Source organism: Oryzias latipes, chromosome 15 (genome assembly GCF_002234675.1).
Source record: "Oryzias latipes chromosome 15, ASM223467v1".
In the NCBI taxonomy this organism is placed as follows: domain Eukaryota; kingdom Metazoa; phylum Chordata; class Actinopteri; order Beloniformes; family Adrianichthyidae; genus Oryzias; species Oryzias latipes.
Window position 1 is genome coordinate 10,160,319 of NC_019873.2, and position 26,324 is coordinate 10,186,642.

The window sequence follows — 26,324 nt, forward strand, 5'->3', positions numbered from 1 at the left end:
ACCGCACTAATTCAAGTCAATGAAGCTCCAACAACGGTGAAAAAACAACACGTTCATAGAATTGGACCTGTGGGGGGGCGCCATCTTTGACTTCCATCTGTTTCAGATGTATTGAACGTTAAATAAAAAAGGCAAAGATGGTTCAAATCTTTTTTAATATGAGTAATAAAATACAACCAATTTTTTAATTTTAAGTATATTTAAATTGAAATCTTTATTAAGAGATTTTTTTTATTTTTTAATTGAACTGCATTGGTGTTGTACCTGGAACTGGTGATGGTTGCAGGCCTCCTGCAGCCGGCTTTTCCTCACAGCGGTCAGGCGCTCCAGAGTCGCCCACTGCTCCTGCAAGGCATTCAAAGGAAGACAAGAAAAAAGTCAGGTGTGTGCACACATTTCAAAATAAGAGCATGCTTGCTGGCTAACTTGCTCACCTGAATGTCTCGGATTCGTTCCCTGATCTTGTCAGCCCCAAAGTGGTTGTCGGCCACCAGGTCCTCGCCTTGTTTGATGGTTTGCTGCAGGTGGGCGGCTCGCCCGCTCATCTCGTCCTCAAAGGCTTTGTGCTGACTCAGCAGACGCAGGGCGCCGGTCAGATCCTTCCCATAATCCTCGGAGGAAAGTATCTGCTCCTTCTCCCTGATCCATCCTTCCTGTAAACACAGAGAGGCAAGCATGTGAAACCAGAACTCAAACCAAAAGGATTTGGGGTCATTCTCCTCAGTAATTGTGGCCTCTGGGATGACCACAGGACCTACTGGTTGGTGGCTGTAGGTCCTGTGGTCCACTTGTCTAAAATGTGACAAGCTTTTTGCACAATACAGGAAAAGAAAACTTTTGCTAAAGCGATCTACGTGAAAAATTCACACACATGCTGCCAGCTTAAGTCTTCAACCTCAACAGAATTGTTGTTGACCTTTGACCTTGTCAAGTGGCGAGCTCACAAAAGTGGCGTTCCCGCGTGGCTCGCACATTTTTTACTGGAATATTGTGAAATGAATACATGAATCAATGGCTCAAGCGGAACAAAACGATTTAACATACGATATAAGTATATTAGGAATGTGGGCGTGGTTAACAAAAACATCTGTTGCCAAAGAAATTCAAATGTTTACTTTTGCCGTTCGTCTAAAAATTACATAGATGTGCTGTTCACCTCCAGGCAACCAAAACATGAAATGGTTGCCATGGAGACAAAACCAACACAAAGGCCACAAAAGTGTTTATTTCTAAATAAATTTGTCACGTGGCGCTCTGAAAAGGCTGGCAAAGGCAGAAATGGAGAGTGAAGGGAATCTAGCGGCTTCTTAGCCAATGAAGGGGGGTCGGAAAGGGCGGGAAATGCCTGCGGGCCATACAACGCTGCCTGTGGCTTTCATTTGTTTTCGTTTTTAGCTCAAGATTAATGTTAGACAAGGAAAGTTTAGATACAAATGCTTTCTTTATTGAAATTAAGGAAAGGTCTAAACATTATTAGTAAATACATTTAAAATCAATTATGAGGAAAAAAGGAAGTAGGAGTTACCTCTTCCGCCATTTCCCAGAAGAACTTCCAGAGGCGGCGGGACTCCTCGAGGCGAGCTCGCCGCTCAGCCGCCAGCTGAATCAGCTCCTGATAGCAGAACTCCAGGTGAGCAACGCGGTCTCTGATGATCTGGGGATCGCAGGGCTTGTAACCTGAGGAGGAAGAGGAGGTGAGGACGGACACTCGCAGCTGGAGTGGAGGCCAAAGTGTTTTTTAACACTTTTGATTAAATCGCACGAATTGGACTAGGCAGGTTCGTCTCAGGGAGCGTGTGTACAATATCTTGAAGGGACAGCGAAGATTAAACATGTGGGTTACAGTTTCCATCAGTCGTACCTTCGGTGTCGCTGGCGAATCTCTGAGCGTTGCTGTTGACGTTCCGGACGCGGTCGGCCTGGATGGCGATGTCGGCCTCCACCAGAGCGTGTTTCTGCAGCAGGTCCTCCACGCCCAGCAGGTGCTTCCCGTAATCCTGAGACAGCAGCAGCATCTGCAGGTGCAGAGGCGGCTCAGAGAAGCTTCCACCAACCAGGAGCATGCAGCTCCAACCATGTTTAGAGTTTCCTTTTTAAATGTCAGAGGTTTGATTCTAAATCTACTACAAAAAATTCCTAACATGAATAGCTTCTTGCTTGCTATAGTTTGAATAAAAATGCTAATTTGCTTTTCTGAAACTTAATCCTCATCTCTTCAAGAATCTATATGTAAAAGTCCTCAATATTTCCATCATTTGTTTTTTGTCTGACGGGTTTAAATCTGTGAATTTAGCAGAACTCTAGCAGACTTTCCATCCATCAGACCTTTCTAGCACCACCTGCTGGCTGCTCAATTTGTTTTATTCCTCCAAATGAGCTGATGGAGAAGAACTTCCCCTTTGTTCTTCCCACCTTCATCTCATCCATCCAGTCCATGATGTAGAGCATTTCCTGGAAGACCCTCTGCAGGCCCAGGTTCTGCTCCAGCCGATGCCTGCGGGCCTTCAGCAGCTCCAGCAGGTACTCCCACAGTCGGTTCACGTTGTCCTTCCTCGCTGTAATGCGTTTGATGTCGTGGTAACTCTCTGCCTCCAGCTCCTTTGCTACGGAAACCACAGCCTGCAGCAGCCAGGGGAACAATAAGCGCCATATTTAACCAGTACTCTCAAAGCTGGAACACATCAGAGAGCCGGTAGCTGACCTGGACTCGCTCCTCGTACGCAGCGATGTCCGTTTCTATGGCTTCATGCTTCTTCGTAGCAGCTTCTACAGCCTGGAGGTCAAAACCAAAGTTGTCCTAACAACCAGAAAGAGGATAAGTTGAAAAAGAGTCGAAGAAAAGATGAAAGGATGTTGTGCTTTAAAACGTTTTGTGATTTTTGGTTAATCTTGGTTGTTGCTGATGACAAAAACACAGGCGCTCGTTTTTTTTTTTCTACCTGTGAGACAAGCCGCTGGTTCTCGCTCAGCCACGTCTCCCTCATGGCGGCTTTGCGGTCGAAGCGTCGTGCAAGTTGCTCCAGTTTCTCCTGACGAATCAGCTCCGTCCTCAGTGCTAGCTCCCGCTCGTGCTCCGCCTTTTCCAGCCGCTCCCACGCCTAAAAAAAAATACAACAAGTCTGATGCCAATTTATTTTCCATCAAACCATGAATGCGATTTTTTTTTTTAAGTTTCAAGCATTGATAACATGATTCTTACACCACCATGCCTTGCTACATTTATCTCAATAAGGGGCAAATCTTACCAGCGACGAAAAAAAAATAAATTACTAATGTTTTTGCCTTCATAGATGCTAAATTACGGGAAGCTTGGTGCATATTTGCATTAAAAAAAGTGTTGATTGGATTTCTGGACATCAGATAATCTATCTTGGATGCTCACTTTAAAACTCTGAGTACTGTAAAAATCTGATGAATAATTAGTTTCTTTTATTTTGTATGTAAACAAACTCGGAAACAAATAAGGTGGTGGTAGGGGGGGGGGGGGGGGGTCACCTTGTTGATGTCAGAGATGAGTTTGCCCTCTCGGGGCGTGTACACCTTCTGGTTGTTGGCTCTCATCTTACTCTGGATGGTGAACAGAAGAACCTCCAGGTTCCCCTTCTCTGTGAACCTGCACACAAACACACACACACACACACAGACGACACAACTTTTACAAAAAAAAAAACACAACCTAAAAGAACAAAGCGACAAAAAACAGCAGTTTATAACTGAACCAGAATTACTGGTATTCTAGCAAAATAAATCTGCGATGAAATCTGGTTTGATTTCTTCAGTCAAACAGGAAAAGCCCTGCTGAAGCTCAACACCGTCGAGGGAAACGTTCAAGGGAAAAAAAGCTTTCATGTTTACGTCACGGCTGCTGAGTCTGTGCAGATTAAACTGTTTTTCTTCACAGGAAAGTGAAGATGCAAGGAAAACCAAAAGCTTTTAACGGTTGGTGAAACGCAGAAAAGCTTTGGCTGAAAATGACTGCAAGCTGTGTTTGTGGGTCCTGCTCATTTATCAAACCCACATCTGCAGTTTGTGGTTCTGACATCATGCAATAAACCAAACAGATGTCTTCAATAGAGAGGGGAAAAAAGGTATGGAGACAGCAGCAAGGAGCAATTCTGCTTCATGAACAAAGGCGTAAACACACCGTGCTGCTCGTTTTAGTTATTTCTTTTTTTTGGTGGGTATAAAATAATCTGTTATACACCTTCACAGTCCCATTCCGTTTTGTTGCTTTTTGCTTTGTTTATGTTTTGTTGTGAGGGTTTCTTTTTTGTTCTTTAAAATCAGAGCAATCAAAATCTAAACCAAGCTATTCTTAAGCACTTTATTGTTAACAATATCCATATGTATGATAATATATTACCTTTGGCACACTAAAAATTACTTTTTTAAATAAATTACGAGTTATTTTCACAGCCCATTTTCCAGATCCGGAAGTCAGATAACTTAATCTCTTGAGACATTGACTTTCACTCCGTGTGGGTGCCGCCCATTTCATGATGTCATCCTAGAGCGGCGTATCAGCGTCTCGCCCACGAAAACAAACAACATCTAAACTTTTGCAAAGATGGATGTGCATATTGTACATAGAAAAGAAAAGCGTTTTGCCAATCACTGCTAGCTGCGCGGAATAAGTGTGAGTTAGCCTGGGGGCGGGGCTGGCAGTGCAGTCTTCTTGGAAGGGGCTGTTCCCACTTTGTTATGTCATAATGTGAGAACCCACTTGTCTTTCATGAATTGGTAGGGGCTGATGCTCAGAGTGCATGTTTTTAGAGAAATATTCAGAAAAGCATGATCGGATCAAAATACCGCTTTTAATTTCTTTTTGTGAGGAATGAACATTATAATACACTTAAAATCTTAAACCTTGATTTTGCATGGTGTCGGCCCTTTAAACAGTTTGTAAAAAATAATAATAATAATAATAAGGCAGAAGGGAACTGTTTTTATAAACTGTCAGCCGATGGAAAGAGTCAAAAGTGTAGAGAATGACGAGTTTTCCCCTCATCTGATGCTCGCCGTCTTTTACTTTTAAATGAAAATACATCTGTAATGAACTCATCTTGTACTCATAGATGAAGAGTTCAGCGGTTGATGTTTCTCATCTTAAGTGCACCAACATGTAGGTCTAAAGCCCATGGAGGACTCTGCGAGTGAACAGCTACTGACTTGGGCGGCTTCTCCACCGTGCGGTACGTGTTGAAGGCCTGCAGCTGCTGCTGGACGCCCACCAACGAGTTGGCAAACTTCCGGTTGTTGAGGATGATGATGGTCTGTTCGATCCACTCCAGCAGGTCAGACGCCAGTGACTCGTACTTCTCGATCATCTTTTCTGTCTCGATGGCATGGTCCAGCACCTGGAAGACACAGCGGAGGGAAGAATGGAAAGAATTTGGAAATGTAACATCAAAGACAAACCTGCAATGCGAAAGAAGAAAAGCTTTACCACTTACTGATTACCGTAGTTCCTTTTTTTTAAATTTAAAACGTTTTACATTCTCGTTCTCCTCACTAATCCTTGAATTAAATCTCAAACTGTACATGACAGTAGATTCCAGAGGCTCCTCCTTCTACACACACAGATCCTGCTGATCCAGTGAAGGTGAGGGGCAGCAGGTGGATCGCTTACCTTGCCTATCCTCTTCCCCTCCACCTTTAGGGCCTTCATCTTGGAGAAGTAGTGGTAGTATGTGACCACGTAGGTGATGATGGACTTCTCATCGGGGTGGTCCACGCTGATATCTGCACAGTTTCAACAGGACATGGTCAGGAAAAAAACTCAACGTGTGCACGTTGTGAAGATGAGCGCACGTGGCCTCGCCTTCAGGGTCCAGCAGCTTGGTGAGGCCCAGGTGCTGTTCGGCCAGGTTGAAGGCATTCTGCAGATTGTAGTGAGCGTTGGACTTCTTCAGTTTGTCAAAGTCAATCAGGTCTGGCCTACAGAACAAAATACACAAATGTTAAAGCTGCTTCCACTTTGACTTTTACTTTAAAGACTTTTCAACTTTTCAGCTTTTTACATTTTCAACAGGTGTTCTTAATGGGAGATTCTCAAAGGCTTCTGGTTTTGTTTCTACAGATTTCTCCAAAAGTCTACATTTTTATGAGGATCTTCCAAAGCTTCATAAATGCAATAAAACCATTTTATCTTTTGATTGATGTCCATTTTAAAAAAAATGGAACCTGACCTGAAAAGTTCATGTAGAAAGTCTGCTCTGAGAAAGAGCAAAAGAGCTGTCAATTTCACTGAAGAACTTCAAACATCCTTCAGAAAGTCTGCAGAACTGATGTGCTTAAGATGAGAAATGCTCTAAAGCAAATCAGAAGAAGCTGCTTTAAATTAAAGGCTGTGTCACACAGCCACTACGTTCATTCTGCTGGGGGTGCGACGGATCACAAAACTCATAGTTGGGGTCGTGTCACGGTTTTAGGGTCACGGTTTGGATGATTTTTTCGAATAAATATAATGGAAAAAGACTAACAGGAAAAAAATAAAAGTCTACTTTTTTTTTAAAGCTTCAAACATAGATTCAATAAAGCATTTATATAAAGTCCTTCAAAACATACACACACAGACACAAATGTATCTTAACATCAAAATATTTGCCCATTGAGGTCGATTTATAAAAACAAAACATTACTAAGATCTTCGAACTCAAGATATTCCTTTATATAAAAAGATGCCCATTTACACAAGCTTTGAGACATTGCATCTTGAAAAAAAGGAACATTTTTCATTCTTTCACATTGTTCCCTGTTGCTATGAAGCCCGTCCCAGCGGTTTTCTCCTGGTGCTGCTCCTCACTGGGAGAGTCTGTACTGATTGCTGAAGGATTTCATAGAGGTGTGCAGCGACGCTTCAGTACAGTTCTTCAAAAGAAATAAATAAATCTGATCTCTCATCATCCGCGTCCTTTGGGATGGAGTCGAGGAAAACTTTTGACGGACCTCCCCCCAAAAGCGGCGGAAGCTGCAGTTGAACACGCTTTTGGACAAACGTCAAGCAGCCACTTTGTCGCATGTTAAAACAAAGAGGGTGTGCGCAAATTTGACACATGGAATGTTGTTCGGTGTTAACAGACAATTGATTTAAATGATGTGCACGAGAGGTGCGCACGCAAAGGGGGTGTAAGCAACAGATCATCCCCTACAGTTTGTGGCTAATACACGAATGAAAACTGTTCATGCGTGAATATTTATGTGGGAAAAAGTGAGAGACGTTGTGCTCTTTACATGACTTTTTCACAGATGTATCACAAATGAAGCACATTAAAACCATGGATGCAGTACAAATAAACCAAGCAAAGAACACGTAAATCCAAGTAGAACATGAACTGTGCATGATTACTGCGCTGTTTATTTGCAATTTAGTAGTGATTTGTGTGTCAGTTACGTAATTTTAACGTAACGTGCGGCGTATGCTGATGATATAAAAGTTATTCATCGGTGGTTCATGCGTGAACAGTCTGTTAGACATACGCGGTATTGTCGTAGGAAGCCATAACTTTGCATAAGCATCTCGCAAAAATCACACACAATTGCAAGATTTACGTGATAATGGGGTATAAACTTTGTAAAATACATGTAAACTGTGTAATTCTCAAACCGACCAATATTTTTGAACAGCTCAAAACTGAATTCACATAAAGACTTGTCGGGCGAAATCCTCGAGGGACATTTGCACACATCGACCAATGAAAACGCAAGAAAAAGTTATATGCATCAGGCATGAATTACAAAAGACCAAAATAAATGGAAAATGCACAAAATCTACGAAGTGGCTGTGTGACACGGCCTTAAAATATGCATGAATGTCTTCTGAGAAACATTTGGTTGGCCAATAAAGTTGATTTTTGTTGTCATTAAAAACTGAAGTTCTTGGAGCTGAAAAACTTGTCACATTTTGTCCTTAAACCTCTCGGCTCCTCATATCCAACTTCAGTTTTTGGCTTAAAAGACGAAGATTCTCAAAGACATTTAAATGTTATCAACATTCTGACAAATTCTTGAAAAATATCCAGTTTGATTTCAGAAAAAGAAGAATTCTCGGGGTTTCCTGACACGAGCACGCAGACGGCGGGAGCTCCTACCTGTGCTTGTGGATGAGGGCGTTGAAGGCCATGCCGTCTCTCCAGCTGGTGGTGAAGTTGTGGATGTTCACGTTGGGATACCTGCAGAGGAGAGACCAGGTCAGACGTGTGATCTTGTATTTAGTGTAAGATCATGTTAGAAAAAGAGCAAATCAACTTAGGCTGAGGCTGACAGTGATATTTTGTTTTGAAAAGTTTTTGTTGTAAAAGCTTTTCAGTTTATCTAATCGAGTAAATCTGCCTTTAGTACTTTGATTTTTCTAATCTTCCTTGACTGGAGAACATTTGTCTGAATCTGTATCTGGTTTAACCCGGCCCACCAGGAAAAAAGAAGCATTATTTGGTTTAATTACTGGAGTGTGAGAAAACATAAATTCATAGAGGAATTAGGAAACGGATACAAGAAATTGTCTTTCCATACAAAAAAATCTTTTTTTTTCATCCTAAAAAATATAAAATAATAAAAAAATAACTATACATTTTCAATAATATGTCAATTTTTTTACAGTGACGTGTTTTTACATACTGCTGCAATCTTTATCTGATATTTGAAATCCATCATTCAAAGGAAGTATATTTCTCATTTATTACGAATGGATAAATAAAGATTTTACAACTTCTCATCATAAAAAATATGTAGTGTGTGTGGGCGGCCGTGGTAGGGCGGTCGACCCATGATTGAAATATTGCAGGTTCGATTCCCGCCTTGCACGCCCATGACACTCAACCCACCTTACCTCTGGTGGGAGGCGGGCGCCTGTGTTTGGCAGCGGAGCCGCCACCAGTGTGTGAATGCATGTGTGACTGGGTAAATGGGTCTGTGACTGTGAAGCGCTTTGAACTTGTAGGTAGAAAAGAGCTATATAAGTATACGCCATTTACCAAGTTGAGTATTTTTACAAGCCTTTTTGGTGCAGTTATTACAGGAAAATGAGACTAGATCTAAACTGAACCACAAAGTTTGTTTCAAGTGAACATGCTGGGAGTGTTTTGGGTCACAGCTCCGACTCACCCGGCGGTCTTCATCTGACACCAGAGCAGCAGGGCATCTTTGGCCGACTTCTTCTCCTTGTTGTCCTCCGTCTCCACGCTGATGTCCTGGATCTGAGACACACGCGGCACAAAGGTGAGGCTTAATGATGCAGAAACGTCTGTGTGTCCACAGAATTCTCCCAAACAAAAACCCAAATCACAGCCTGAAACTACAAATGAAAAGAACTCAGAAAACACGGACATGCTCCTCTCATTTTGAGGATTAAAGGACAAAAACAGGTCTTTGATCAGACTACAATAAAAGAAAATATTTTGTATTCAGATCTAAACTTTGCAGAAAACACCCATCTGGATGTTAACTCTGTGTGACTTTTAAATAGATGATTAAAGTTAGAAACTCATATTTATGTCATTTCGAGTGTCTCGGCTTTAAAGTAGGTTTTTTTCTTAAAGAAAAATGAACAGCAAAATGAACAAATCTCAGACTAAGTATTTTCTGAAAAAGAAGGACCAATCCCCGATCTCCTAGTGAGAAAATTGAGGGTTGTTTTCTACCAAAGTTCTCCAAAAGTCATTTCAACATCCCTTCATTTTCAAAATAAAAAAAATAAAAAAATAAAACAAAATAAAACAAAATTTTTAAATAAGAGCTGAAGCTTCGAGGTTTTTACTTTTTGTTAAGAATAAACCTTTTTTCTTTAAATTTATGGTTTTATAAAATAAAAACAACTAATTATCTACTAACAACTCTTTACACTCTATGCGTCTCCTTTTTCTAAAAACTACAACCTGTTATGAAAAAATGGTAAAAAAGTAAAGAAAAGTAAACCTTTTAACATTTCCTATTTTTTCTAAAAGGGAACAAACCCAGTTCAGCAAAGTCCAAAAAAACTTTACAAAAAGTGAAAAAAACTTCCAAAAAGTCCATGAGTTTTGCACAATAAAACTGTCAACTTTGTTAAAAACATTTCCTACTAAATGAGTGACACCATGGTTTCCTCAAAAAGTTTGATATTCAGAAAATTCGGACCCTTAACCTTCACAGACAGACATTTATCCCACATCCAGCATCATGAACCACATTAAAGCAGCAAATCAGGAACGCTGCCGTCAACACAAAGCGCATCTCTCAAGCATCTGCTGCCAGTTGATTTCATCCTCCAGTAAAGTAGGTTTTATTTCATCCTCAAAGCTTATAAAAGCTAAATCCTTTACTTCTATGTTATCAACAGTTCCCAAGCATGACATCATCTGTCGAGTGACAATCAGCCCATGCCAGAAACACGTTTTTTTAGAACGACGTTTTTCTCGTAGAATTAAAACACATTTGAAATAACTATTCCGGAAGGTTTATAAGAAGGAGAACTAACGTTCCAGTTGATCTTCATGATCTTTTTCCTGAAAGATTCTTTCCCTAACTAAGCTCAGATGACGTTTATCTAAACCGATATGAAACCAATGCGTCATTTCAACTCCTTCATTTCTTCATGTAATGCAGAAAAAGACCAACTAACAATTCAAACTACAGACACTACAACAACTATACCAACTACACCATCTACAGCAACTACACCATCTACAGCAACTACACCATCTACAGCAACTACACCATCTACACCAACTATACCAACTACACCATCTTTTCAATTCAAGTCAATTTTATTTGTATAGCCCACATTTACAACAACAGTCATCTCGATGGGCTTCGTACAGCCCATTTACAGCAACAATGCCAGATCCCAGCAACTACACCAACTATATCAACTATACCAACTACACCATCTACAGCACCTACACCAACTACAACATCTAAAGCAACTATTCCAACTACACCAACTACAGCAAATACACTAACTACAGCAACTATACCAACCACACCATCTACAGCAACTCTACCAACTACAGCAAATACACCAACTACACCAACTACAGCAACTATACCAACTACAGCAACTGTACCAACTACTGCAAATACAGCAACTACACCAACTACAGCAACTACAGCAACTACATTATCTACAGCAACTACAGCAACTACAACATCTACAGCAACTATACCAACCACAAAAAATACACCAACTACAGCAACTACACTATCTACAGCAACTACAGCAACTATTCCAACTAAACCATCTACAGCAACTATACCAACTACAGCAAATGCACCAACTATACCAACTACAGGCTACAACTACACCAACTATTCCAACTACAACAACTACACCATCTACAGCAACTATACCAACTACAGCAACTATTCCAACTACACCATCTACAGCAACTCTACCAACTACAGCAAATACACCAACTATACCATTTACAGCAACTACACCAACTACTGCAAATACAGCAACTACACCAACTACATTATCTACAGCAACTACAACATCTACAGCAACTATACCAACCACAAAAAATACACCAACTACAGCAACTACACTATCTACAGCAACTATTCCAACTACACCATCTACAGCAACTATACCAACTACAGCAAATGCATCAACTATACCAACTACAACAACTACACCATCTACAGCAACTATACCAACTACAGCAAATACAGAAACTATATTAACTACAACAAATACACCAACTACGCCAATTACAGCAAAAATACGAACTACACCAACTATACCAACTACAAGCCACAATTCAGCACCTCTTACCTGGAAGCGGAGGATGATGGTCCAGATCAGCCCCAGAGTGAGGCGGTGGTTCCCATCAACAATGTCGTGGGAGCCCATGTTCTCCAGGTGGACCCGCTGCTCCTTCAGGAACTGCAGAGCCTTGTCCACGTTTTCCAGACAGTGGATCCTCATCCGACCCTTTGTGGGTTTGGGCTGAACCACAGAAAAGGAGAACACTCATTAAAACCATCAGAACGGCTTCATGCTCCATTCGAAAAACCCGAACGCTCTCAGAACCACCAACCCCCTGCGTTATTACGCCTCCTGAAAGTTCCTGATGATTTCAGGAGATATATCCCTGTAATGGCTGCTTTTGGGGATGCACTTTGCTCCGTTTGCCCCAAAAGTCAAATCTAGGGGGGGTACCGACCAATCAGTCCCAATTTGATTTTGGGGGATCCATGATCGGGCAATGTTTTACTGTGAAATCCATTAAATCTATAATCTGCCTCCAAAAAGGCCTGAAAATCAACTTGAAGAAGGCTTACTGACAGGATCGCCCATCAGTTCATATCTGCAGGTGTGCATGCTTCAGCTTAAGTTTCAATCAGTGATGTCATCAGTTAGGCAGTTTTTAGGAATAAAAGAAATAGAAACAGGCAAAGAATCACAATTTTTAAAAGGCGTAAATAATATGTGCATGGGCCGTAACCCAAAAGTTTATTATAACACACCTTAATTGGCATTTGATAAACCACCAAACAGACGGGGAGGCAGCGTTTGAAAAGATGAATCCAGCTAAAGCTAAGCAATAGTGCAGTTAGCGGCCAACTAATGGCGTTTGTGAGATCGAATAATCTGAACTGGCAGGTGAGGTATTTTAAAGAACCACTTTGATGAAAATGTATTTTTTAGTGTTTTTAACATTTTTCTGATGATGGAGGAGATGTATAAAGAAAATTAATCTCAAACTTGCGTTTCTGAGTCTCTCTTTATTTGAATCGCTGCGTATAAGAAGCGGATGAAAAAAATGCCGCTTGAAAAAGATCGTATTTGTGACGTAAAACATGCACTAGGTGCGCCTTTGCTTCTTGCTCAACTCCATTCTGTTGCGTCCAGTTGCAGACAAACAGATCCATGAACGTCTTTATTTTCCTCGTCTGAACTGGAATTCTGGATCTAAACTGTGCGGCTGGAAAGCTCCAATATTGCTCACCATTTTTGTTGCGCCAGTTAGTTTGGGGGTGAGAGGGGCTGTAAGCTAGTGGGAGAGAGTGTAGATAGAGTGCTCTTAGAAATGGGGAGGGGGGGGGGGGCTTCTATCCATGCCAATGGTCCTACCCACAAGTCAGAAGCAAATTTCTAATGACCTCCTGCTGTTCTGCAGAAATGTCCTAGAAATGGTTGTTGTTTTCTATGTCCTAGAAAACAACAGCTTGTTAAAAATAAATTTGCCTAAAAACATCATAATCATAATTCAAAGACCTATGGTAACACTTTTACAACTAATTAAAAGATGTTTGGAGTGGGACTTTTAGGATCTCTTATAGACAGAAAACTGCAAACACTAATAAATAAATATAACACAAGGAGAAAAACACCCAGAAAGTAAATATTCCTGTTTCTTGTTTTAGGAGTTTAAATCAAAGCTAAACTGAAATCACATGAATTCGTTTAGAATCTCTGTGCTGGAGAAAGTGCTCTCCTGGGATATCTGTGTGCTAAACACAGAAAAACAATCATTGCACTCCTGGACTCATGACAGGTTCATCTTGTATATTTCCTCAAACACATAAAAATGTCACAAGAACATGTTAAAAACACCAAAAACGCCATTTTCCTCAGAGTAGATTAAAGATGAAGGGAACATCTGTTCTCCAGAAGTGACAAGGCTCAATATAAACTCCTGTTTACCATAAAGCATGGACCTTCTGCCACACTTGACTGCTTTTTAGGGTTTCTGCTACATATGAAAGATAAGTGGCTTCCCAAAAGGGGAATTTTTGAAAGCAATTGAACAAATTAGTTCTCTGGCTGAACATGAAGCTGTGGTGGAGCCTTCAGAGAGCAGCGAAGTTCATTTGCAGTTGTGTTGCCTCATTTAGGACTTAAATCATGTCTTGGAGACGAAACAGACATGCTCATCTAATTTACAGAAGGATCTTTGAACATTAAAATAAACCTCCAGAATGGCAGAGCAGAAGCGGCCGTACATCCTGTCTGCCGTCCAATGCAAACACCGTGGGTTGTTGCCTCACACAGACACACAACACCCCACCCCACCCGGGTGAAAGTCATCCAAGCCCTCCGGATCTGAACTCGAGCGTCTCAAATACTGGAGTCCAACAAACCACAGGGTAATGCAGCGCTAGTCAGCCGTGAAAACAAACTGAAATATTTCTCCAACATCAGCAGGTTTATGCTGTTTTTAGACTAAACTGCCTCCTGCTTGGTAAAACCAGCTGGTGGGGTGGGGTGGGGGGTGGGGGCGTTCCATGTTTGTTCAGGACCCAATTCAAACCATCAACGCACTTATTCAAGCCCCTACATGACAAGGCTGGGGGTATTTTGAACAAATACGGTGGAACCTGAAACCTCTAGGAAAAAAGAACATGTTCCTTCTGTGTAACAGAGCAGCTCTCTTTGCAGAAAACCACAGTTTTTCAAGGCAGCACAGTTCCACCGTACGCAGATGATTCACACGTTTAAGTCCCTCAACGAAAGGAAGCTTATGAAAGAATGAAAGGAATGCTTGAAACCGCCAAACCATAAAGTTCTGTAAGTTTTATACTTTCAGCCCAGCTGAGTTCCTATACAGAACGATTTTGGAATCAGATTTACATTCCCCCCAGTCAGTCAGCTTTGTTACTGTTTGAAAAAACAAAAGTTGTCCCATATTTCTTTTTTTACTTTTGAACTCACTCAGCATTTTACATTCAACAGAAGCCACATCTCTGGGATTTTTCTGAGAAACAAACTTCGCAAAAAAATTGAAAATTCTTCCAGATGCAGCAGAAGGAGTTGAGATTAAAGATTTCTGTTAAGGATTGGACCTTTACTGCTGTTGCATGTTATTTTTCAGCACATCAGAGGTCTGTTTGGGGGGGGTGTATATTACAGAGATATAAGTTCAATTCCTTAGTCAAGGACACAAAAGCTGTGTTTCTATTGCCTGAAATTGCGCAGATTGAATTTGTGATAGTAAATGTGCCTAATGGAAACATAACAATTAAAAAGAAAACTCAAATTTATCAACAAAAAAAATGTTGCGCTTGCGCTAGGAGTTGGCTGCCTTGGGCACTAAACAGCGCCCCCACAGGAGGTCCCAGGGCATCACACAGATCATCAAAAGTTGAGTGTGTCATGCAGAATTGATGGATTCACACCTCCTCTGTAAAATCACCAACCACAGTTTTCCCAAATTGTTTGATATAAAGCAGAAAGGGAGCCGGTTTAGCTCGTGCTGGTTGGCGATGCCTTCCGTCCGTGAAACCAGGGTTCGAATCCAGGCTGCTCCCTGTTCCCTTCTCTACTTCGGTGCCGGTCCCAAGCTCGGTTAATTTGAGAGGGTTGCGTCAGGAAGGACATCCGGCATAAAACATTGATAAGATTACCATGCGAATCATCCGCGATGAAGTGGCTGATTCGCTGTGGCGACCCCTGATGGGACAAGCCGAAAGTGGAAGAAGTTTGATATAAAGCAGATATTGTTATCCATTTCTGAGTGCTAGCAGCTCCGCGCTAACGTCGCTGACCAGAAACTATTGATGACATCAAATGGGAGTAACGTCAGATTTCGAAGACACTATTTTTACATAACTCTTTGTTTGGAGGACTAAATGTAGGAGTAAGAATTCGAAACTGGCCAAAGGCTTTAACCCTACTAGGAATAGGCTGTGGGGACTGGAACATGGAGGTCATAACATCTTTGTCCAGAACACAGCCTTAACCCAGACTGCATCTGCAGCAGATAATGGATGAAGCCATTTGAGGCGTCCTGTGGTATTTTAGGAAGTAAATGTCTGCTTTTGAGGAATTCATAAAAAGGCTCAAAACTGAAAGAGCATTAGTGTAGAAGTGTCTTCTTGGAACTTGAAGCACATATTTTTGTTTTTCTGCATCTACGACGATTTAAGAACAAACCGATTTGAGTTTTCCAGCACATGGGAAACAAAAACCTAGATCGCCGTTGACATTTAATTTTCTTGTTTTAGAATTCTGATTGTAAAAACGTAATTCGTTTTATTTTTTTAAATATTCTTTAACTAGAAACACACAAAGAAAGTTCTTCAAGTTCCTTCAGTTTTTGCTGAAACAGATAAAAATGGTTTCTGTAAGCAGTCCCCGGCTAGAATGAACAATGAGGCCATGTTTGTTAAATGTTTAATAAAGGACGTGGACTCTCCTCCTCTGCAGCTCAGATTCCTTTGTCTTCTCTGGAGGCGTTTTGGCTTCAAGCAAACCCTCAAACTTTCTCAACGACTCCTTTCACAACCCTAACCCCCCCCGGACTTCCTTCCACTTCTCTCTCTTTTTTTACGAGAAGCTGAAACTGAAGATCGTAGAAATGAATGCTCAAATACATGTGAAATATTAGGAGAAAACTGGAGGTCTGGCTGCGTTTCCTCTGCGTGAGTTTGACAGGCTGAGAAAAGGCCGGATGACAGAGGAAAGCTGAACTGAAGAGGCTGGACAGACGGCCAAGAGGAAAAGAGAGAAGGAGAACGGAAAGAAGATGACCAGAAAGAGGAGTTCTGGTCTGTGGAGCCGGATGTCACTTAACAGTCAATGTTTGGGTGGGGGGGGTTTGGGGGACACAAGTTTATGTCTCAACATGTGATGAAAATTCATCATGAAGCCAAGATTTATTGTCATGGCAACAGTTAAACAAGAAAATCCTAAAACAGAAACAAGCTGGAATTCAAAGGGTTAATCTTCATCCAGCTTTTAAGTTTAACGTTTTTTTTTTCTTTTCGTTTTTCCCCGTCATTCACATATTTTTAAGGGATTTTTGATGTCATAAAGCCAGGAAAAGAGGCTGTTTAAGACACCTAAACCTGACTATGGTTGGAAACCAGAGTGCTGTTTGAACTAACATCAATCTCTGTCTCTGCAGATGTTTCAAAATAAAAGCCCAGCTCACTGGGTGACCTACCAGCCGCTCTCCTGACAGGACCTCCAGCAGCTTGATGAGCATTCGTCCATCCCTCAGGTCCATGTAGAGGTCTGTAATGCGACAGGAGACTCTGGATAGGTGGGAGTTCACCCATTTGGTGAAGGTCTTTTTCTGCACAGCCTCGCGCTCATCTGCACACATAGAGAGAAGATGGTCAGTGAGGGAACCAAACTTTCTCAGTCTTTTTTATGGACAATCGTACTTGATGGTCCAGGTTTCCAGATGGATATCATATCATGAAGTAACAAAAAAAAGTACCCCAAATTGTCAAAACAAATATAAGGAAAATGACAATTATCAGGTGTCTCAACCTATCCTAACAGAAGGTAGGGAGTACCAAACAGGAACCCAGAGGAACCCCATCTACAAAGAATGGATCCGTTCAGTTTACTCATAACAAAAACTTTTACTCTAATTTTAAAAGACAAAATATAGTCTGTTTAAAAGAAGCCACTGAAGCAAGAACTGCAGGCATTTATTTTAAGACACAAGTTGTTAATCTGCAGAATTCACGGAGTCCAAAGCGGAAACTCAACGGAATATATTGCATCAATGTACCTCTGAGGACTGAACACCTCAACAATGAACATCTCAGAGGAAGTTACTGGGCAAAAGCACACAAAGTAAAAAAATTAAACCTGAAAATGAAGCTAAAATACATTCAAACAAAGTCCTATTTCAAGATTGGCTTTAATTCAACTGATATAAAAATTTCACATATCATTTTATGGTATAATTACCAATGCACTGATCCTCATTTCAAGCCCCAACAAAAAATGTATTCGAGTATTTAAGAAGCGGAAGTAAAGAAAAGGTAATAACCCTAAATAACAAAGATGTAAAGTTGGGTATTTTGGCCTGGTTTTTAATCCTATAACCATTAACATCATATTTGGTGAATGCCTTTGTGAAACCTTAATCTCATTAGCACGATCCAAACTTTCATTAAAAACCCCATGGTAGATGTTTTCTGCCTTGTGGTGCATTATCATTCCACTAGGGGCAGTAGAGTGGCTTTTCCTGCTCATTTCAAAATGGCTGCTTCCATGAAATCTCAAAAACACTTCTGGCAGGAAATGTGCTAATTTTCCAAACTTTATGGTGAGAATAACTCATCTATTGGTATTCATTTTTTAATGACTACCTGCTGTTTGAAAGAATGCTAAGTTTGTTGATAAATAATTCAGTATAATAGAGTTTCACCATGTAAAAATTAATCAATTTGAGACAGTGGGTAGAATAAGGTGCTTTTTCCTAAAAACTCATGCCAACATTATTGCTTCTTAAAGTAATATTGTTGTGATCAAAAACATATTAATTACCCAACATATCATAACTGGTACTATCTATATATCATTTAAAAAAATGATATTGCCACTTTTGATGTTTCATTAAAGAGTTTAAAAAAACATCTTAAAAAATGTTTTAGAATTATCTGTCAGTTCTTTCATTGTAGAGTAAAGAAGTAAAAAGTTCCCAAAACACTTTTGTCCCTTCACTTTGAAACTATTTCATCCAAATTGCTTAAAACAGTTGGAGAGGGGAAAAAAGGCAGATGAGACCATCTGGATGTTCCTGAGAATCGTGTCATTGTTCCTGGACGGCTGCAGTGTTTGTGTCTGATAGAGCAGACACCATCCAAAACCCAGCTGTGGCTAACCTCACACACAGCAGAAGAAATGCAGCCTGAGCGTCCACAGCTCAGGTTTGTTCCTCACAGACCTTCTGGTTTGTTTCTGAGGCTCACTCTGCATGCTGAGGACTGACTTCTGCTGATTCTCTGCAGATATCCTCTGAATCTGAACAGAGCTTTACCTGCATTTAGGGGAAAATAACTGAAAACGCATTTAGATTTTAGATTTAGAAACTGAAATGCACAAAAGTCAGTTGAATGTGAGCCATCTCTTCCAATGGTCCGTTAGTTTCAATGTGTGGGGGGTAAAACTATTATCCGTTAACAGTGTTTTTGAGCCATTTTCACTTTTACTATGAAATGTTCCCTCCTCAGAAAGGGCTGGACACAAGCAGTCGTACGTGCATTATTGAAATATTTCTGGGATTTTTGGGTCACGTTCTCAGCATCTTGGAGCAGACAAGCTTCGGAGTTCTGAAAGTTCCTTGTTGCAGGAATAAACTCAGCGTGACCTCTGGAAGGAAACTGGGCTCGGTTAAACGTCCACAAGCAGCTGATAAGAAGCAATTCTTCCAAACCACACTATTGACCTCCAGAGGCGGGACAATGGCCGCAGTGTTGGGAGGCCCGGAGCTGCACAAGCGCTCTCTGAGAAACCTAAAGGTAAACTGGAGCGGCTGGAGGATGAGACGCCACCAGGTCTGGGATTGGTCAGAGGAAATAGGAGAGTGGATGAAAGGGTGGAGAACGGCTGAAGACTCCAGAAAAGAACAATCCAACTTTTCTAGATTGTTATATCAGGGCTCCACTTTTTCTAAAACAAATGTCCTTCGTTTCAGAGAAAATGGACCACAAATGCAAAGATTCTGCCTTTGGCATGATGTTGCCTTATGACGACATTGTCATCACATCCATAGTGAATCCACATCAAGTTAATACAAATTCTACTTTCCCCTGAAGGAAGAATGAAGTATACACTGTATGTATTGAATAAATGGAGGACGCAAATATCAAGACAAAACAAAGCAAAACAATAAAAAGTTCAGTAATATAACAGTGTGACCATGGCAACTTTAAAGAAAAAGGATCATGTATGGAATATATATCCATTTGGAAAACAACTTTCCTGCTCAGACATGAAGACTGCAACAGGTGTTTATTAACCACAGACTTAGACTTTTTCAGGTCAATCTCATTGACTGAATATAAGAACTGGATAGTGTGACGTCATTCACAGAAAATGGCTTACTTTTGGCTCCAACCAAATTAACACCACCTTGTTACAGCTAGATAACTTCAGTAAGCAGTGATAAGTCTGAGTCATTGTATCTATGGCAACCACTCTCACCAATCACGAGTAAGCTCGTTAGAAGTCCACACCCCTACCACTTAAAAGCCGGCTCCGTGAGATGTTCACCATGAAACCACATGCTATTATTGAAGCATCTGATTGGTCAGTTTAAAACGAATAACTTACACTACAGAAAAAAACACCATGAAGCAAAAATGAGGATTATCAAGAACGTGTTAAAAACAAAAGTAGCTCAGCAAGAATGCTGGTTCTGACAAATAGAACAGCTTTTTATTTCATTATATAAGTCTATGCCATTTTAGCTTCTAGCAGGCAGCAGGTACTTCCTGTTTGGAACGCCAGGGGGGAGAGGCGTCACTCAGTCCAGTCCTCTTATACAGTCAATAGTAAAACACTTGTGCATTCAAAAGCTTTATTTTAGAATGGTGCCAACATGGTATCAAACAAAATCGGGTGAAAGTCCATCCACACCTGCAGAAAGGTGTAAAGGTCATTTCTATGTCTTGTTAGTCACGTCTTAGTGTTTTAGGCTGCATATCTACTCTACTAACTTAAAGTTAGCTGCAAAGGTTTCTAGCATTGGTGCCAAACTCCAGGCCTCGAGGACCGGCTTCCTGCTGGTTTTCCAGAAATCCGGCTTTTTCTGCTGCAGATTACCTGGATCAGGTGTTTTCAGCCAATATCGAGCTTTGATGCTAGGGTGGTTGGAAAACATGTTGGATTCTGGCCCTTGAGGCCTGGATTCTGACACCCCTAGTTTATGGTGTCTTGGTGTGATTGATAATTAAATGCAGGCTGTAATTATGAACTTTTTCTCAAAAGAAAAACTCTAAATTAAGAAGAAGTAGTTTGCGTCAAAGAGGCTAACTTCTTTGGGGACTAGTTTTGGGTTTATTAAGCTGAGTTTCTGTGTTGGCGTGCGCTCTGTCCATCTTTGGCCTCTCCCGAAATGTTTTAGTCTGTGCGCGTGGCGTGCGGTGGCTTCCCACAGAGGGTGGGTGAGGGAGGGGGGGCGTTGGGTTTCCCCTTCCTGCAGCCGTTGCTTTTTCCTGAATGCGAGTAAATGAACCTCACACTGGCAGATCGCACAGCGCCGCAGACCGACACGAAAGAAACGGCAATAACTTGACCCTTTGTGGATTTGATGAATCACAGTTCATCAGTGGAATGTCCGCAGAACACAGGAACCTCCCAGTGTGATCTTCAGGTTTTCCTCTTGTGTCAAGAAGAAGATGAATACAGGAAATCAAAAATCTCAAATCTTTAAAAAATGTTTTGTTTTTAAAGGATTTTTCAAGAAATCTAAATTAGATATGAAACGTTATTACTTTCAGTGTCATATTCTAATGTTATATAATGTTTATGATATTTATTCAGCAAATGTACTTCATTCATTATTTTGTGTTACATTTTGTGTAACACAAGATTTTGTGTTACAAAATAAAGAATAGAAACTTAACATTTATAAGCACTGGCTGCATTTACTTAAGGAGGTTTAAAGTGAACACACATAAACAAGTGTGTGCACGCACACACACAAACACACACTCAGCTAAGCAGAATTCAATGTCAGCGGCTTCAGTTACGGATTCTGACTCTCGGGGTTTTGCTGAATCCACAAGAAGAAGAAGCTTCTGCGAGTTTGACAGGGATCTATAGATCGGCTCAATGGCACACACATACACAAACACACAGTTACACACTTTTAATAGGAGGATGACCTTAACCTCAGGAAGCGCGCACACAAACACAAACGCACAATGGAGACAGGAAAGTGGAGTCAGAGCATCATGTGAGGTGCATCAAGCTCTTGTATCATTGTGTGAATGTAAATAACACACACACACAACAAATATGAGCACGGTCTGCACCATTCAGGTTTGAACCCTTCGCCTTAGTTCCATAAAGAAATGCTACAGAAAAGTGGGAGGAGGAAGAAGAAACGGCCAAGAAGGAAACCTGAGAAGAAAAGGAGCAAGAAGGAACGAGGAGAGGAACCAGAGTTCAACTCAAGGGTGGAGAAGAGAGGAAGGAAGGAGGTGATCAGAATGAAAAACAAAGAAAAAAGAAGGAAGGAAGTGAGAGGAAGGAAGGAAAAAGGATGCAAAGAAACAAACTATGGAGAGGAAAGAAAGAAAAGAAAAACCAAAAAATGAAGAAAGAAAGAAAACCATAGAACAGAGGAACGTGGGTCTCATCATCACCAAGCGCTGAATTCAGGCTGAAAATTAACCCTAAACCTCAATTTGCTCCACAAACCCGAGAATTGTATTGATGAATAAAGAAAAGACTGAATCTGCAACCTGTGAGACATGAGTCAGGGCAAAAAAACCTCAACCGTGGCAAAAAAAAGGGATGCAGTTTGATCAAATGTGTCCACAACACGATTTACAGCTTTTTAAATCAATTTAAGATTACAATCTCATTTAAAAAGACAAAAGTTTGAGTGACAAAAGATGCTAGAAAATGTAAACAAATCCATCAACCTTGTGTTAAAGTTTAAATTGTCCTGACAGCATAACTGCTGTGTTTATTCAGCACCGTTTCTTGAGTCAAGTTTGCGTGACTCTCATGCTGCTGTGAACAAAAACAGTGAGTCTGTTGTAGACAAACATGAACGATTCTTTTCCATGAGTCCAGGAGAATTTAAAGAAGTCAGTGAAGGATTTCCAAGTGATACAGTAAAAATAATCCGAACTATTTTCAGTAAAACTTTAGACAAAGTACTGTTAATGTAGTATTGAAAAAACCCTTTATGACATAAAAGTTCTTCCCAGTCAACTTCCTTTCCTGCCTTTGCTGTGTGGAGCCTTGAGGCACAGGCTGAACAAGAAAAGGCTGATATTTGACTGAAACTCATCTCCTGGGTTTTTATTTTAACTTTTTTTTTCTAGAGTGAAAATATTGTTCATCTTCAAAGAATTCCTTTATTTGTAGTTGTCATAGCAACAGTATTTTGCCCTAAAGGGAACAACTTTCCAATTGCTTTATATTTTTCAAGATTGCTGCAAACTTCCCACCTTAACGACAATAGTAATAATGCTTGAAAAAATAAGAAAATAAAAACAACAAACAGCGATTACTGTTATTATTACAGATTACACTTATAATGTAAAATAAGAAAAATGTATGTAATATGTAAAGTATTTAGTATTTTACATTTTTTTAATTGAGAATTTTCAAATGAAAGAAACAAAACTCTTCTGTTAGTAATTTTCAGTACTGACTGTTATTTTCTGATTATTGTTAGTATTTTAACACTGACCTGTAGATTTCTGCAGCTTAAAACTTGTTTTTAATTCGCAGAGAAATAAACTATTTTTCATATTAAAGATTTTCACGTTAGTCTTTAAAAACAGTCCTCACAGATTCAGTTTTCTTTTTACTTTCAACTGATGAGAATCAGAAACAAATCTAAAGAATAAGATTTTTTTAACATAAAAAAATCCATCAAGAAAAACTACACTTACTCAATAAATGTTGCAAAAAAGGCTCAAAAAGGTATTTTAAACATTCTGAATGGTAGCACAAATGCTAAAGTACAAAATGTCTTAAAAATAACCACCACAAAAAATGTAATAATTGCAAAGATAAAGATAAATTTGCCATTGCAAACTCTTGATGCTTATTTATTTACCTGAGGTGTAAATAATGGAAAACAGATTTTAAAAAGTCAAGTATCATGATTGATCTTTGTTGCTGAACATTTGCTGCTTTTTTTACTACATAAAGAGAACAAAGTTTTCATTTTTTTGTGTTTATATTCACTTTTTTATCAGCTGTTACGCTGACGACCAAGAAACGTGATTTAAAGCAAAAGTTTACATGGGAATCCCAAAAATGTTTTGACACCAGAGTGATTACAACAGCTGAAAGTATGGAGTTTAATTGGGTTAATAAATAACAGGAGTAGGAATTTATTTAGCTCCAGAAAAAACGGCAAAAAAGTGATGGGACTTGAATAAAACTGGAATAGAAAATTGGACCAGAAAGTTCTGCAGATGTTTTGAATTCTGTAGTTTGTCAGAGCAGAAACTTCAGACTTCAGTCTTTTTCTTTGGCAGCTGATCCTTGACTCCTGGTAAATGAGTACAATCCTCTAATAAAAGTGAGCACTTTTAAATCAGAATGACAACGGACTTTGGATCAGGATAAGCCCAAACCTGGAGCAAAGTCCTTCCAGAGAGTTTGTAAATTCATTTTTAATTTTTAACCGGAACAGTTGCTCCGTTTAACTTTAAATAAAAAAGACCTGTAGGACTCTAAGGCTGAGAAACAAGAAGCTTTCGTTCAGAATGAGCGGCTTCAACATTCCTGATCATACCTTTACAAAGCCGCACGCCAGATAAGATCAGCTTATCTGACGCACTCACATTTTTGCTGAATGCAATCACACATGATCTGTGACACCTGCACACAACTTTCCTGGGTTTCATTTGTGTGGTTTTTGGCAGCGAGCCTCTTCCTTCACGTAGATTCTGCACAGACTTCTAAAAGCTGAGTGGGAAAGCTGCTGTTTTCTCTCAGCGGTCGTCTGAATCTGTCAGCTCTTCCTCATGCATGACTCAAACTGCTCAGGATGCTGAGTCAAGATCTAAATCAGCTTCTGGAAATACTTTTTACTCTTCATTTTGTGGAGATCATGATTGGACTTAAACCCAACCACTCTACCAGACCAAAACCTCTGAACACTGCAGTCTATGTTGGAAAAAGACAATCTACTTTGTCTGACTGACCTTAAACTACTCTCAGTTGTTTTAGGCTTTCACTTTAACCACGCAGGCGTGGTTAGACGGTTTCCTGTGGAATAGACTTTGAAATCTGACTCACACACAGACATGAAACTAATTAAATGGTTGCAATAGACAATCATCTCCACAGAGCTCTCCTTTAAAAAATGCTCATCGTACACATGAAGCAATAGGTAGTATAAAATTTAGTCTATTGCAATACAAAAAGGTGATAGATTGTTCAGGATGTAGCCTGCCTTCAACCAACAGTGGCTGGGATAGGCTCCAGCAACCCTACGACCCCAAAAGGGATTCAGCCGTTTCTGAAGATGGATGAACGGATAGATGGCGATACAGAGTGGATTCAAACGCTCTCAGGAAGTAGGCTTTGATTTGATAAGGCCATAAAAGTCAAAGTCCAATCAGTTTGTCACACACCTGGGTGTAGAAAGCTCGTTTTTTTTAACGTTTGTCCGGTCCCATGAAGAAACTGTGAGCTGCAGTCACAACCACGCTCAGGAACCACTCTGTTCATGTTTGTCCCCGTCTAATAGATCAAATAAATCGAGATGAATTTGGAGCCAATCCCAGGTTTGGAAAGGCTCAGTTACCAGGTTGGAAGAAACAATCAGAGAATCATTTTCAGACTCCAACATTGGCTTTAAGCAGGCGGGAGAAGGTACTTTGCTCCAGACCTGAATGATATCTAAATGACCTTATGTCTAAATGTAATATGGGTTGGAGAAATACTTTCATTAGTTAAAATCCATTTATGCTTAAAGTATTATGGATTCAGAGAAAATGAAAGTTTTTCTATGATGTCATAAATGTCTGTAGGAGAAAAGTGTTCGACTGTTAAATTTGGAAATAAATAAATAAAAATGAACAACTCAAGTCACTCCTTTGCTCAGTTTAAATAAAGGTCAAGTAGAAAAAATTGTACAGAAACCTGCTGGCATTTCATCTATTCTAACATTTATTCATTAATATGCAATGTCAAACAACTATTAGAATATCAAAAGGTACTAATAATTACATTTTTTAGGTTGAAATTGAATCTGTCGTTTTTAGAGACACTTTAAAAACCTGTGTCGCTTTCAAGGAGACAGTTTCTGCAGATCGGCAGGAGTTCATCATAAATTCACCTCTGAGTTGCGCACCCCTTCCCCTCACCGCTGCAGAGCGCCGCAGGGAGCTGCTTGTGGCCCGCCCACAGAATTTTCTACATGACAAACAGCGTTTCTGATTTATGATTCACTGTGATCTGAATTAAGAAATACTCAGAAATCCAATTGTAAGCTAAATTTTCTTAATATGTCCTCCGTCATCAGAAAAAGGCCACAAAAACATGTTAGAAACATCCAAAACACCATTTTCATTGGCATGGGTCTTTAAAGGCAGTTTTCATTGTTTCATTAGATAGAAACAGGCGGATGTCTCTCAGTGAATAGACTTGTTATTCCTCAACAGTCCCTTATTGTGGCTTTACAGCTTCATAGGGGGGGGGGGGGGGGGGGGGTCACTGTGCAAAGACCGGGTGATAAATCATTACATTTGTCCCCTGTTTGGGGCTGAACTCGCTTTAGTTTAAGAGGATCAACTCAGAAACCTGCAGGAGACGGTCTGAAGGTGCAGCTGCAGCAGATCAATGTGACGCTGAACACTTTTTACTGTGAAGCTCAGGAGTTCTGTCAATTCTGCCAGTTCAGACGGAGCTGCACTCAGCTGTGGACTCCAAACTGCCAGAAACTGCTGCACAA

General features: G+C 40.3%; 1 protein-coding gene across 3 annotated transcripts in view; it reads right to left on the minus strand.

The window, feature by feature from the left end:
- The window catches only part of LOC101159770 (spectrin beta chain, non-erythrocytic 1), a 122,282-nt gene that overhangs the window by 30,247 nt on the left and 65,711 nt on the right, over positions 1–26,324 (minus strand). For all 3 annotated transcript variants that reach the window (XM_023963144.1, XM_023963143.1, XM_023963145.1), the window contains 15 exons: positions 16,869–17,020; positions 11,753–11,926; positions 9,103–9,194; positions 8,091–8,171; positions 5,822–5,937; positions 5,630–5,742; positions 5,170–5,357; positions 3,496–3,613; positions 2,940–3,098; positions 2,702–2,797; positions 2,413–2,619; positions 1,862–2,015; positions 1,526–1,677; positions 435–653; positions 265–345 (listed from right to left, as the gene is read on the minus strand). In XM_023963144.1, the coding sequence (XP_023818912.1) occupies positions 265–345; positions 435–653; positions 1,526–1,677; positions 1,862–2,015; positions 2,413–2,619; positions 2,702–2,797; positions 2,940–3,098; positions 3,496–3,613; positions 5,170–5,357; positions 5,630–5,742; positions 5,822–5,937; positions 8,091–8,171; positions 9,103–9,194; positions 11,753–11,926; positions 16,869–17,020 (2,102 nt within the window). The remainder of the gene's footprint in view (positions 1–264; positions 346–434; positions 654–1,525; positions 1,678–1,861; positions 2,016–2,412; positions 2,620–2,701; positions 2,798–2,939; positions 3,099–3,495; positions 3,614–5,169; positions 5,358–5,629; positions 5,743–5,821; positions 5,938–8,090; positions 8,172–9,102; positions 9,195–11,752; positions 11,927–16,868; positions 17,021–26,324) is intronic.